This window comes from Gadus chalcogrammus, chromosome 14 (assembly GCF_026213295.1).
Source record: "Gadus chalcogrammus isolate NIFS_2021 chromosome 14, NIFS_Gcha_1.0, whole genome shotgun sequence".
Lineage (NCBI taxonomy): Eukaryota > Metazoa > Chordata > Actinopteri > Gadiformes > Gadidae > Gadus > Gadus chalcogrammus.
In genome coordinates this window covers 11234379-11249194 of record NC_079425.1, presented here as the reverse complement: position 1 = coordinate 11249194, position 14816 = coordinate 11234379, and the positions used below count along the sequence as shown (strand labels likewise).

The 14816-nt window shown below is 39.4% G+C and overlaps 2 protein-coding genes and 1 long non-coding RNA gene across 5 annotated transcripts in view; 2 read left to right on the top strand and 1 right to left on the bottom strand.

Moving 5' to 3' along the window:
* Positions 1-9532, bottom strand: part of LOC130403343 (12S rRNA N4-methylcytidine methyltransferase-like) — a 36609-nt gene extending 27077 nt beyond the window's left edge. Inside the window, exons 1-2 of one of the 2 annotated variants that reach the window (XM_056607656.1) lie at positions 9485-9532; positions 7774-8008 (exon numbers count right to left, since the gene is read on the bottom strand). In XM_056607656.1, coding sequence (XP_056463631.1) covers positions 7774-8004 — 231 coding nt within the window. In that variant the 5' untranslated portion in view covers positions 8005-8008; positions 9485-9532. Of the gene's footprint in view, positions 1-7773; positions 8009-9261; positions 9431-9484 lie in introns of those variants that run through there. The other variant, XM_056607657.1, reaches the window with a different exon arrangement.
* LOC130403345 (uncharacterized) lies at positions 8958-12297 on the top strand. 2 transcript variants are annotated; one of them, XR_008904093.1, is made up of 3 exons: positions 8958-9044; positions 9556-9719; positions 12043-12297. It is a non-coding gene; the product is annotated as an uncharacterized LOC130403345 (long non-coding RNA). The 2 variants fall into 2 exon arrangements; XR_008904092.1 differs by lacking the exon at positions 8958-9044 and adding an exon at positions 9197-9351.
* An 860-nt stretch (positions 12298-13157) lies between these two features.
* Positions 13158-14816, top strand: part of kif18a (kinesin family member 18A) — a 72170-nt gene continuing 70511 nt past the window's right edge. Inside the window, exon 1 of the mRNA XM_056607368.1 lies at positions 13158-13226. The gene's annotated coding sequence lies outside the window, so the exon portion shown is untranslated. The remainder of the gene's footprint in view (positions 13227-14816) is intronic.

Here is a 14816-nt window from a genome sequence, read left to right as displayed (position 1 = left end):
TTATTATATTATTATACATACAATAAGTGCTGTTATTGGGGTGTACGGGTATGGGAGGACAAGGGGCGGTGGGGGCTAAGGGGGTAGGCTTAGAAGAGTCCAGGTAAACTTTGAACAAGTGAGCCTTGAGTCTCTTGTGGAAGCTGTTGAGCAACTCTGCAATCCTGACATCAGCAGGGAGCTTGTTTTACCATTGCGGTGCCAAAACAGAGATGAGTTGTGACTTTGTTGTGCGACCTTTGCTTGCTCTTAGCGATGGCGGTACCAGGCGTACAGCTGAGGCAGTTGAGCGGAGCACTCCAGCTGGGGTGTGTGGCCTGACTATTTCTTGGAGGTCGTAAAAGGAGGAATTCAAAGAGTGGCTGGAAAGTTTCATTCATATCAACCATGTCAAAAATGTTCTGTCAAACGTTGAGATTCAGGTAAATGCTGAGCTCAAAGTTCATACATCCGTGGCAGCAGCATTGAGGCAAATAAAAATCCTTCTAGGAGATGACCGAACCAGAACGACCTCCTCATTCTTCAGGAATACCTCTATCTACAAGAGTGCAGTACTTTATGTCCCAGCCAAAGCAGTCTTCTTCATCAAGTTTTTGAACATTAGGCATGCAAGAGTTGTGTTCAATGAGGATGTAAGCAACATTTCTTTTTCGAGTGTTTGGAGTTGGGATGGGATATCTTTTGGTCTGGTATGAGAAAGCGAATCATAAGTAGAACAGTATCAGTATCAAACATAATCTGCTACCAAGGATTTAATGGCTGCAGCAGGGGAAAGGCCAAGTATATTAATCTGCAAAGTTGGAGAAAAAAGGATTCTCTCAATCATCAGGCTATAAAGATTCTATGGTAAGGTGACTGACTGCTAAACGGCTATCCACCCTCGAACTGGCCACCAACATCTTCGTCTGCCATGTTTCACAGATTCAGAGTGTAAAATCTGTTTCAGGAATGGATTGAAAATATGCAACTACAGGAGAAATGGGGCTGGAGGATCCAAGACTCATGCCTTAATCCTTCCATTCCAACCAGGACCCTGCTCCTCAATCCTTGTTGGAGCACTAAGTGCTGCAAATGCCATTGTCAAGGACTCAATTGCTCATTATAATGTCCATAGTGCACAGGTTTGGTTGCATGTAGCAGTACAGACAAGGCATGTTTCAAGGTTGGTCATATTTAAGGTTTCAAGCTGTGTGCTGATGTGCATCTTGGATTTATGGAAGAAATATCACTAATGCAAATTTATAACCACACTTGTATGACGTTGATTGGATCGGAAAAAAATTGTAATTTTGGGTTAAGGGACACCCCAAAGTGCACATGTCAATTCAAAACAGGTTGTATCTGATGGTTGTGTGTGAAATAAATTCCTAGAAACCCAATACAACTGAAGCAAAGACAAGCACAAAGCGTCAGTCACTTGTGTGATGTGGTGACGCGAAGGTCCGGAAAATCCACCCCTGATCCACTCCAAGTGAAATTTTTTATACTTTTTTATTATTTGGATGTCCCCAGGGATCACATAAAACCTTTAATGATAATTATAGCAATTTTGCAATTAGTTTGACTGGACTACAGTTTACCAGCAAGCTTGCTCACGTTTCATAAGCCTCCGCACGACGTTGTTGGGTGTTGTCAAGCTCCTTTTTCTGTTAAGAGTATGGCTGCCACATGACAATATACAAGTCTGGAAGGTTATATTCATGTAAAGTTAATGAGCAACTTTTTTTTCAGCCAATTACTGTAGTCTATAAATGTGCTTTTGGGCGTTGTCTACAATTCAAGTCACTAGACGTTGCTGATGGAATAACTTACATAGTGCATGTTTAAGACAAACATTCAAAATTGGTGAAATTGATTCAATTAAAAAGTCCAACTTGTATTGGTCGCTTGGCCTAGTATGCAGACTCAAGATTCAGATGCAAGTCTTACCTATGTGTATAGCTGTTATATAGAAACAAAAGCAGCACAAGTAAAAATGTGGAAAGAGTCCTGATATAATACTGAAATCGGTTCCACGAAAAAACTGTCTTAAAGAAATGCACAGTGCATGAGAAGCAAGGATATTAATGATTTATAGTTTACACTACACTACCTTGACTACTAAACAGATGGGTAAGAACATCTTTAAGCTATTTGCCTACATTCCATTAGCTGTTTGAACAGATAACAAGATGTAGGGCAGCAACATTTAGGCCCTGTTCACACGGCTGCGAATTTTTGTCTAAAAACGCAGAGGTCTTGCATGTTTGGTCCGACCGCCCAGGAGGAGTTTTCGGTGCCTGCAAACACACTCTTTTAAAACCAGGTTCCAGGGTGAAAAGAAGAAAAACGACCCCGCCTTTTCGTTTTAGGATTCATGAGAACCCAAGATACGCAAACGATGACGTCATCGCTCCACCCACCAGGTTGGCAACGTTAGATATATGATTTGATTTGTATTATTTTTGCAGCATCCTCCGAGGTGAAAACTGTCTTGGTAAATATAATTAGTAACTGTAGAGTGAAAAGTATTTTATGCTCAATCTACAAGGTTTAACAACCGCTATTTTGTTCATCGTTTTCGGTTCCTGTTTTTTTCTTCTTTGACAGTAAGTTTGTATAAAATGGCGCAGGCTTGATGCGCATGCATCAGGGGCGGATCATTTTCGTAGGCGTGAACACGGCCTTAGACACAAATATTTCAAATGACCAGATAAGAATGGTTCAACTGGGGTATATTTTTAGTTTGAGATTTCCTTACTTCAAAAACAAGATTTGTAATGCAGCATCATAGTATGATGAGAACGTTGTACTGTTTGATAATTATATGTCATTGTGAAATCGGTTTTAAACTATTTTTTAAAACAGGGAGCTGTGTGAAAGTTGTTTAACTACCAATCACAAATAAATCTCCAAAAACAGAGTGTTTGGAGGGTTTGGGGATAGGAGCCATTGGATACTCTGATTGGTTTTGTGCTAGCGAATTGGCGCGTTGTTTGGGAAGGGCGGAAGTGACGATGTTAAACAAACAACTTAAACAGAGATGGCGCAGTTACAAACTACACTTTGTCGTTGCATCGCATTTTGGGATATTTCTGCATATTTCTGGAAGCCATGGCTGCGTGGACCAAAGAAATTAGCTTAAATGTATGGTCTGCACTCCGTTCCGTCATTTCCTGTTTTCCTGTTTTGGATTACTGGCCCAAGACTAGCTCCACCCGATGTTAAGGAGACTTATTGCATCTCGCGCAAGCGCAAAACGTACACGCTACCGTGTAGTTGGCAATAGTTTCTGCCGAACGGGTCAGACAAGAGGCAACGGACGGAGTGGTCGGATAAAGGCAGATGGCGGTTGATTTGAGTCTGGGCTGGGTGTGGGCACATTTATGAAAATGTCTGACGAGATGAATATCATTTTTTGTGTAACCTTATGTCTCTGGTGCATAACCCTTGTAATTACCGGCGTGTGAATACACACACATACGTTGGATTTCATACAATTTTCCAAAAACATTTTCATTATAGCTCCTTTCCTAAACTAGTCCAAACTAAACTCTGTAATGCTCTGTCCATGCATTCTTATCTTTCTTTAAAAGGCATACAACTAATTTCCTTTAGCTCAATAAAAAAAGAAAAGAAAAAAATGACTTGGTATCAGATACGTACTTGGTATCAACCTATTCAAAGATGTGTTGCTCGGTACGAGTTACAAAAAAGGGGGATAGTTGCAACTTGACTGGAGACTTGACCTTGAACATTGATAGTGTTAATAACAGGTTGTGGTGATTACGGAGTGCAAATGTCTTGTGTTGACATTAACTCTTGAAAACAACTCAATTTCTAGTAATTTACTATAATCAGCATCACAAGTCCAAAATGATCGAATGCCATTAAGGTCAATATTAAATAAATAAAAGCATGATCCATAAATATTGCTACAAAATAACTAAATATGGCTACGAAATAAATACTGAAAAATGAGGCAATAAATATATAGATGAATGTCAATATAAATGATAAAAATTATTCAATATAGTGGAATAAAGTAATATGTTTATATTTTTTAAGCAAGGGCTGAGGTCGACACTGATTGTCATGTATTGTGGGGGTCTCGAGATACGCGATTTTGCCCCCTTAGTGATTCAAGGGCAAAGATCTTTAACAGTGGTTCGATATTATCAAGCCCAAACAAAACATTTGTTTCGGTAGAAATTACTGTGCCACTCATTAGAAAGGTGCTGATAAATCATGCAGCTATTATTCCAATTTACCTCTTGGAGCTAATTTACATCTACTTGAGTGACCGTGCTCCGAAGACACTTTGTCAGTTTTCAAAGAAGGCAGAGATAATTGGTGTCAAATCTGCTTAGGATCGCATCCACCATTATCCATAAAAAAGAAGAGTCCATAATTATAGTCTGTTGACTTCTAGGTTTCCCGAAGCTGGAATTTGTGTTTCCAGTTCCAACCTACTGCCGCGCTAGTTGTTCCATAGACAGGACAGGACAACAGGGTCTCAACCATAAACAGCCAAGCGTAAAAAAATAATAACATTTTTTGTTTATTTTGTCATTAGTACCCCAGCCTTGGTGAGTTTTGACAGGGGTCAAGTTTGCGATGTAAGGTAATGTTGTGGCATGTTGGACAATAGAGGGGCACCATACAATGATTTTGCCTAGGGCACCAAAAAGGCTTGGGCCGGCCCTGCATGTGGATGTATTATAATGTCTTATGAACACCCATGAGTAGAACGCACCATGTAGCCTACAGTGCGTCTGTCCCCCAGAATGTTTCCAGCCTCTCGTATATTCAGTGCTGCTGTATATTCAATAATTTGATGCTGTTCTGGTGCTGTTGCTTCGGTCTGAATCGATGAAATAACCATGCCCCCCCACTCATTTGAAAATAACAGAAGACCCCTAAAATAAATACAGTTGGCATTGTTAGATTTATTATATGAGATTATTTCCCTTAAAGGGTGCATATCATACCACCAAGTGTGAGTGTGATTAGCCATTACAAGCAGGTTTGAAAATGTGCAGCATTGTGACATCACAGGTGGGCGTGTCCACCTAGATGTGTGCTGGATAGATCAGTCTACCAGCCTACCCAGTGGACTGAAGTAAACGTTGCTCATCTATCCGTCACACATCTAGGTGGGCACACCCACCTGTGATGTCACAATGCTGCACATTTTGAAAACGGCTTGTAATGGCTAATCACACTCACACCTGGTGGTATGATAGGTCCCCTTTAATAAAAAAATAATCACTCTCAGACATAAAATATTTCATAAAAAAATATTTATTTATTGATCTCTTTACTCGTTTATATTTTTTTATATTTATTTTTATATGTATTTCCTATATAATCATATTTATTTCATGAGCATTTCTCTTATGAATGTATTTATTTGTATATTTACTTGAAGGACATTCCAAACCAAATAGCCTATTCATTGTTTAAAAAACTATAATATTTAAGTTAAAACTGGGGGTTATTACTGATGGCCCCTATGCGTACAACACAACATATAGATTATATACAGAAATATAACATTAAAACATTGAAAATGTGACAAAAATGGACTGATAAAAACCATCCATAAGAGTCTCAAAAAGACAAACAAAATTAGACTAGTTTTCTACCTGAAAATATATCAATGGAAAGGTTTAATCATGCAAAGGAGGCAGCAGAGCGTTGAAAGGCCCCACTTAGCCACTGAGGTGCAATTGCAGTATTTGCTCTTAGATACCCGTCATTATTTAAGCACTCCATTAGGCACTCTGGCTAGACCAACTAGAGAAAAACAAAATAATAATCATATTATTTCTCTGATTTAAGTTGTTAATGAATGACCTGACAGAGGGTACATTTTTTTCCCATTTGGCCATAATTTATGAATTGCCTACTACTGACCCATGATTGGCTGAAAATTGCATAAAGTGGGGTACAGGATGTTAATTCACTACCGGTTCAGTCCAAATATTATGTATGAAAAGCTTAAAGTCGATAATGTGCCTTTATAAAATACCATTTCACGGTATACCACTATATATATATATTGCGCATTATAGCAAGGGGCAGTCTTGTATGTGCTGCAAGAATGGTAAGCCGGCTTCGGACAGTTGGCAAATGGGCGGCTTGCAGAGGAGTTCTGAGGCGTTAAAGTTCAAACAGGAGCGATGCAGCACCCTATGTCCTGCCAACTACGGTGCCACAATTTCCTGACTAACTTGTTGACCCAGGGCCCCCACTTGCCTGGGCCGTGTAATAAGAAGGGAAGGCTTCAATTCTCGAGTTGTCCACAGTACCAGAAGGCTTTTGACTCATGCCCATCTGTCCTGAGAGTACATACATTGAGTGAAAGCCAGGCAACTAACACCCCAGCCACCTAAAGTGTCTAAACAGAATGTTGCACCTGCGTAAAGAAAAAACAACAAAATATGAATTTGTTCTATAATCTTGTGAATTATTCTTTGATTCCTTCAAACAAGGGTTGGTACATTGAAGGTTAACCAAATTATTCTACCTAAAAATAGGAGAAGATCTTGCTTTCTTACCCTCTATTGGTTTTCTTTTCTGTTGAAATTTACCTACAGCAGCTTGAGCTGCTTTTCTCTTTGATGAAGAGAATTACAAATGGATCTTTTATGGTTTATAGGCAAAACAGTTATTATGAGCATAGCACCCATCATATTGGAATGTGCCAAAAAGCAGATTGTGGGTAAAATCTCAAATTTCTCATCAATTTATATCAATAGCTGGATCATCAATATTATCCGACACCTAGGATGCCAGTCAAAGCCCTACTGCACTTACGGACAAAGTATATGCAAGTAAATGAGGTGAGTAACTTTTAACACAACTACAAATTTGAAATTGACCATCACCATCATGTGGGATAATCATGGTAAACAATTGCTCGATATACCACTGCTACCGCGACAATAATGTGACAGCCACAGCAAGTGTGTATATTTTTGTATATTTTTATGTATATCTTTTTTCCGAAACTATTTTTGTGATCTGTGAGCAGTGGTGGAAGATAGAGATGAAACAGAGCATGTGTACTTATAGTAATAAGCAGGAAAACCATTCCAAAAATAAATAGACTAATTATTCAGAAAGCAAAGGCTGAATCTCAATGAAATATTTAGAAATACAATCTACCAAATAGTAACAAGGGAATCATTTTTTCCCCCTGGAGAAATACCAATATCCGAGAGAGAACATATTTGTTAAGTGTGAGCAGGAGTTACCTTTTCTATCAAAAGGAACTCTGTATATACCGGTAGTTGTGAATCTGTCATACTGAAATCATCCACATGCCAGGGATGACTAAGCCTATTTTGTCGAGTCATCTTTGGGTGAAAAAGTGAGTGATGCACAATACAGAGACTGCACTCCTCAAGAATATGGCTACGGTGACATTTTTGGGTCACTATAATGAAGGTTAGCATTTGGTGTACCTCATGGCTCTTATTTAGGTTGTACTTTATTTGCCATCAAACTGCTGTATTGCAGATGTGAGGTGACTGACCAGCTTCCATAATGATCAGCACACATCTGTATAAGCCTACACTTTAAATCACTCTGTAGTGTCCTGCTGTCTATAACAAAACACCCTAACTAAAAGGACATAATCTGAGACAATAAAACACATGCAATACGTTTTTTAAAAAAAAAAACTAAGATAAGGCTATTGAATGTGGTTTTACTTATGTTAGGGGATAACACTCAAAAGGCCAACTTTTGAAGCCACATTGAAATATTAAGATAAATGGACTTTACCTGTCCTGGTTGGATGTCTAAGCAATGAAGCACCTCGTTTAACATCACAGGCTTGTGAAGTGGCTGTTCAGCGATCAGAGGAGGAAGTTGTGATGTACTCTGGTGGCAATGTCTGTAGGACAAACCAGATGCCCAAACGTGCAGATAGAATCTCCCATGGTGTCTCGTACATGCTGTAGAAATGTCACTCCTTGAACTCAAGCTCACGAGCCTGAATATGAGGTTCTTCATGGTCCTGTCAAAAGCATTTTACGAAAAAGAAGAGGAAATATATTAGGTAAATACATTTCTTTGAATAGGGAAGAAGAAAATACAATTTTTATGTTATGGAAAAAGAATGACATAAGAAATAGTAAACAAACACAGTGTACAGTACAGAGTCTGTGTATACCAAAGACCTAAACATTTCTGAAACAAGTAGAGCCATTGGCAAAAAAAAAAATTATGTGAACACTAAACCTGAAATACTGAAGCTATTCTGCTAAAAAGTCAATCAATGAAAACCTTGAAAAACAATTTCAACATTTGCATATTGATTAATGTCACCGTCAGCTTAAGAGATCACCATGAAGAGGAAATATACACTAAAAACCCTTTAGTGTAGACGTCTTAAATTGGTTAAAGTTATACAATTATAATTATAGTGAAATAGTCTAGCCATTGAAGTGCTCAGCAAAAAGGTGGATTTCACTCAACCTTTAAATGTTCATATCCACTGGTCCAAAACGTTTTGTCTGATTGGATATAACACAATAATCACAAAGTGAACTGCTAAGTTTCTTGATTTTCTGTCAAAGACAAATAAGGAGAAGGTGGCTGGAAATTCCACTTTTGCCCATCAAATCCATTGTGCATATTGTCGCAACTCGTGCCCAGTTAGAATATGACCTAACGGTCGCCAAACTTGCTCTGAATGACGTTTTATTTTACTTTTAATATACAATACAATCCCAAACAGTAGCAATGAGTCAAATGAACACAAGTAGGCCTATGACCCTTAACGTTTACCTGTAGACACTTGAACCTTTATCCTATTAAGATAGTGAGATTCAATTGTGCTTTATAGGTGTAAGCAAAGGCTTTCACTTGCATAGACACCAGCATCCCATTTTCCCACCACAGCTGATTGGCGATGGACTCATTGCCTTTCGCATCCGCTGGATCCATGCTGACACTAAATCCGGACCTTAACTTCTATCTTCATACATATCGCTTACTTAGTACATCAAATTGAAAATTTCAAGTGGTGTGTGCAGCCAACTTGAACATGCGTAATTATTTGAATGGAAACGACAATTTTACCCAGTGTTGATACATGTGTGAAAAATCTGTAACCTTGCAAATAGTCTGGGTGTTAGCTGCCCTCGAGTTTAACAATGCTCTTACATCATTAACGATTAGGAGTTCTGCGCAGATGTCTGGTTATTGTCGATAATGTAACAAGTAAAGTCAGGTGTTCTTTTTTAAAAACGTGTGTAGTGCACTCACTGAGTGGCGGGGAGATGTTTGGGCTTTAGCTGTCACAACCTTGGCTGTTTAATCACACCACGAACGCAACAAATAGAGACATTGGCATAGGTGCGTAACTGTAGTGATGTATTACACAGTCAGCAACAACAAGCTGTTGTGTAGCTAAATAGCTCATTGGTATTGCTGGGGGAAATTGACCAAAAGTGGTATTCAAGATTGGAACTTGATTTGGTTAGCTTACCTTGGTTGGCGAGCTTAACTCCTCCTACCCTAGCAGCATGTTACTGACGTCACATCTATCTATCCAATCAGACGCGGTTTACGGATATCTTTACGCTTCCGGTGGAAGAGGCTTTTCAAATTCTTGGCGCTTGTCTGTTGGTTAGTGATCCTTCATCTGGCATATTGTAATCTAGATTTACTTTATCATTACTGTATCTGATGCAAATATGAAAAACGTCTTCTATTGATTCAAGGTAAGATCCAATACGTACTACTTTGAAAATAAAGTACTCAAAATTGGTTGAGCTGTTTAAGCTAACGAACTGATGCTAACGGTTATGGCGATAGCATTTTAAATTAGCCTATCTATTTGGCATGGGTAGTTGCTGACGAGTTAACAACACCAAATGTCAAAAGGAAATAAAAGTCGTTGTAAAAGTATCATCTGGTTTGAATTGCAATTTTGGAAAAGGTTGATTCCTACTGTTGTGGTGTTATGGTCTGTCGGGTGGGTCTTGGATAAGATGGTTTCGTGTACAATATTCGCTTTTATAATCAAATTGCAATTTATCCTCAACGACAACGAATGATAAGGGAGAGGACAACGACTGATTTACAATACCTGTATGTGATTATCTATGAATCTCTCAGGACATTGTATTTTCTGTTCTATAGTCCATGTGAGACTAAACAAAATTACATAGAGCCCCCAGACAAGGATATCTGATTGACCCAAAATAATCGTTAGAAACATCCGATTTGTGAGGCCTCTTGTCTATTTGTGAAAACTAAGATACATTGTCTTTATCTTGTCTACCTTTTCTAGCCCACATAAGAGCAGGTCTACATTGAAAACGACAATATCTAGACCCACCAAACCTGGACTGGATTATCATGTAGAAGACCCTATAGACTCTTGATAACCATGTTTCCGATTTGTGAGACCTATTTTCTAATGATGAAAACAAGGTTAAATTGGTTTACTCTTTTCTTCGTGTCTAATCTACATGAGACCAGGTCTACTATGAGAACCACAATCTGACCCAGCAAAATCGATATAGCTTTCACTTGTGAGAAAAGTGCTGCCGTCTCACTGATTCTTTATCTACGATTGTCGCCCAATCATAGATTATGTCAACTGTCAGACCAATATTTTATTAAGAAAAATAGGTTAATACTGTTATTAGTATAGACTCTCAGGGCTCAACGCTAAGGTTTTTTTTTCCCACTTGCCCGGTCGGTCCAGTGGGTCTGAATTCTACTTGCCGAAGTCAAATTTGAATGGCCCCAAATATACTTTTTTTTTTTGTTAGTGGTTATCAAATAACGACAAAGGTTCAGGTAAATTGTTATATTTTATCTTTATATTATCAGCTTTGTGATAACCACATTTGCCTCCGCGTTCTGTTTAGCAAAAAGAACCGGCAAGGCACCGGAGGACGGATTATCAGCAGCCCGCTTAGCTGCCATGCAAGCAAGATGCTGCTTGCTCTTATCGTGACACTCAAGCTTCTGCTTTCTGAAAAATGACGTTCCTTTAACGGGAACTTAAGGCAAACCTCGCAGAACATAGTTAGTGATTCCTCCACATCCTTGAGTATAACCCATGGGAACTCCTTCTTCCAGGATGCTTGAAAAGTTCGCTTACGCTTGAGCTCGTACGCAGCCATCTCCTAGTTCTCGCGATCTCGATTTTGATTGGCCGAAGCCACATTCAAATAAAATCAAATAGTACACCGAGCATTACAAGCATTATCCGACTAGGGCAAGGAGAGGGGGCAACATAATAACTTATCGATGATCGTAAAAAAAAATAAAGTTCCAATTTCTTTTCTTTTTTTTCCTCCACTTGCCCGAACGCGCAAGCGGGTTGTCATAGTTACTTGCCCGACGTGGCGTTTTACTTGCCCCGGGACGTCGGTCAATCCTTATTGTTGAGCCCTACATGCAGATGCTTTCAGAAACCAAAACTGTAATGCCTGTGTCCTCATACACTGTATCACTTATGGCTGTATAACATGTATACAACAATGTCTTGCTCTTTTAAAGGCACCCAGTGCAACTTATGTAAACATTCAATGAAAAATAAACATTCAATTTCTAGTCTTTTTACACGTAGTAAGTTTCAATAACTCCATACCATTACATATCGACATTCAAGGAGCAAAGATGAGACGTCGTTGTGTGGTGAGAACTGATAGAAAATCGTAAACAACAACAATCGCCTGTGGGGAGAAGCCATTTTTCCATTGACTGGAAGCCTGCTTATTTATTGTAGGTTACAAAAAATAAAGAAAATGGCGGCATTGTTGTTGTTATCGATTTTGTATCAGTTCTCACCACACAACCGACGTCTCATCTTTGCTGCTTAAATGCCGGTATGTATTGGTATGGAGTTATTGAAACTTACTAAGTGTAAAAAAGACTAGAAATTGAATGTTTATTTTTAAGCCTCGAAAGTTGCACTGGGTGCCTTTAACAAGTACAGTTAACTTATAATTGGGTTTAATGCTTATCTAAACATACTCATTCCAAAAAAGTGTCCTCACTATTGTTTCCATCGGTTTTTTTTTCTAGAGTTTCTGAAGAAGATTCATAATGGCGACTGATGTCTGCAACCATGTCAAGGTGGTTGTACGAGTCAGGCCATTCAACAGCAAAGAAAAGGGTGACGATATGAGGAAGGTTGTCCATGTTGTGGATGGCCGCATGTTGATATTTGACCCCAAGGAAAACCACATTTCATCTTTTGGAATACCCAAAGTACAAAAGAGGAAAGTCAGGGTGGTTAACAAAGACCTCAAATTTGTGTTGACAACGTTTTTGGAGAAGACTCTACGCAAGAAGAAATATTTGAGAACAAACGAAAGGTGTGCTGGATGGCTTCATGATTGGTTTCAACTGCACAGGTAAATTCCCATGATAAGTCGTTGTTTGTTTAATGTTTTCTTGTGTTTAAGTTAATCTTATTTCTGTAGTTATTATTTACTTGGTATCTTTTTGGAAGTGCAATATATTACTATGATATAGTCTTAACACACTCAATCACACACTCTTTTGACACTAGCTGTTTGTATAACCACTCAAGAGACATAATCTCAGTTAAGAAAAAAGCCAAAGCTGCATAATAACAGAACCCCTTAAGAGTATGTCATCACGACAACCTTCCAGATTAAAGGACACGGCAAAGTAACGTGAACAAATACTTCTGACGGTGTACTAAACTAGACAGGTGGAGGATGATTGTCCAACCGCTATGACATGCACATTACATGATTCCATCCTATCCGTGGTTCAAGCCACAAAAAGGCTATTGGCATCATTTGAATATGACTGCATACCAGCACCGCACTGCTTACCACATGTGCCTACTTGGTCTCCAGTGGCTAAGGCTACCAAGAGGTTCCATGGCTCATATTCACTGAAGCAGGTTCCACCAACATTATTTACTTCAGGCAGTGTATGACTACTGCACAGTCCCTAGATCCAAATCCAGTTGCACTTTTGAGATGAAGGGAACTCGACGTTCAGTACAAAAAGTCGATTTTGATTGATAAAAGTATTGATAATTTGGTTTTAACATGTTTTATTTTTATTTTCTTACAGTGTTGCCTATGGAGCAACAGGGGCAGGAAAAACACATACAATGCTAGGGTCCCTGATGAGCCAGGAGTCATGTATCGCACTATGAAGGAGCTTTATAAACGCATGGAGGATGATAAAGAGGAGAAAGTTTTGAAGTTGCCTGCTCATACCTTGAGGTAAATCATTTTTCTTAAAAAAAAATCATTCAATGTGTTTTTGAGTCGTTACATACTGCAGCCTAGTCTGATTATTGGGTTTGCAGCTAAAGCGGTAACTCCTATTATCTATCATACTTATTATTAAGTGAAGCTTGGCTGCACAACTCCTACTATCTATCATACTATTAGTGGGTTGCAAAGTAAATTATCTCCTACAGTGTTGCAGGTTAAGAAACCAAGCCCATTGCAAAGAATTAGACATATCAGTGAACTCCGCCTTTCATACAATTCAAAAGTACTTTTTAAATATGGATGTATTATGTTATATGGATGAGAATGAGATAAAAATGCTAAAATCCCCATTCCAACCTGAAAACCTTGGGGTGGTCAAATAAAATAAGCATATGTGGACCGGAAGTAAGGAGGTCTCAAAAGTTTGAACCGCTGCAACCCCAAGGGGATGGTATAACTTGTGGTCAAACCTTAACTGCCAAGCCCAACACCCGTTTATGAAAACATCTGAAACTTAGTATCTGGGCCTTATTTGACGTGCTGAATCTTTTGCCTCAAGGACCCAAATGGTCCATCGAGTTGATTTAGCTGTACCTTGAAAGTTCCAGAAAGCCTTAAAAACTGACCTGTAAACCCAAATGACCAACATACTCCTTTACACTTTGTCCGACCTTTTGGTGGAATTTCTATTTTGATTGTTTCAGGGATGCGGGAACTCAGTCAGACATTCATGATTTTCGTATAATATGGCCAGCAACATTTTACACCAGTTTTAGAATGTTTTAGGGCGCACTCACACTAGGCAAGTTTGCCTGTTCCGTGCTGCAAGAAGTTTCAGCACGATTCCCCCCCTCCCCGCTGGCCCGTGGTCACACTGCTCCCAAAGGCCGTGGCCTGGGCACGATTGCTCCTTCATACATACGTCATCACGTCGTAATACGATAAATACGTCATCACCAAGCGCCCTCGCGCCATAACAACAATGGAGAACAACAACGAGATCAACACAGGATCAACACAGAGAGAACACAATTGGCACTTTCCCGACTTCCCTATCGTACCAACGTAAACCCACTCGTGAACCGCTTGCCGCCATTCTTTGAAATGATTGTTGTGGGGAAGAAGGGCATGGACCTATAAAGAAAGAAGGGTCGCGCAAGTACTACGTCATCCAGCTCACGTTGCGTATCCGCGTGTCATCTCATTAGCATCTGAACTTGGCCATGGCACACCTCTCCCAAGTGTGCCGTGGCCAAGGGGCTGTTCCGTGCTGGAATACGGATGGCGTGGCCACACTAGCCAAACGTTCTAGACTTTAGTATGCAAATGAGCTCGGGCACAGGGCCGCGGCCCTAGTGTGAGTGGCCCCTTACCACTACTACCTAACAGACATGTTTAACACCAACATGCTTAATGTAAAAGCAGCATAATAGCCTACCAGATCAGCTATGGAAGATCACCACGGAAGGCGGTTATTTCTAATCAGAAGAAGATTATTATTGACAGTCACAGCGTTATACGGTAGCAACAGAAAAGGCACTTGAATTAACTATAACACACACGCACAAAACTAGTAGGTGAGGGGTTTTAATCCAA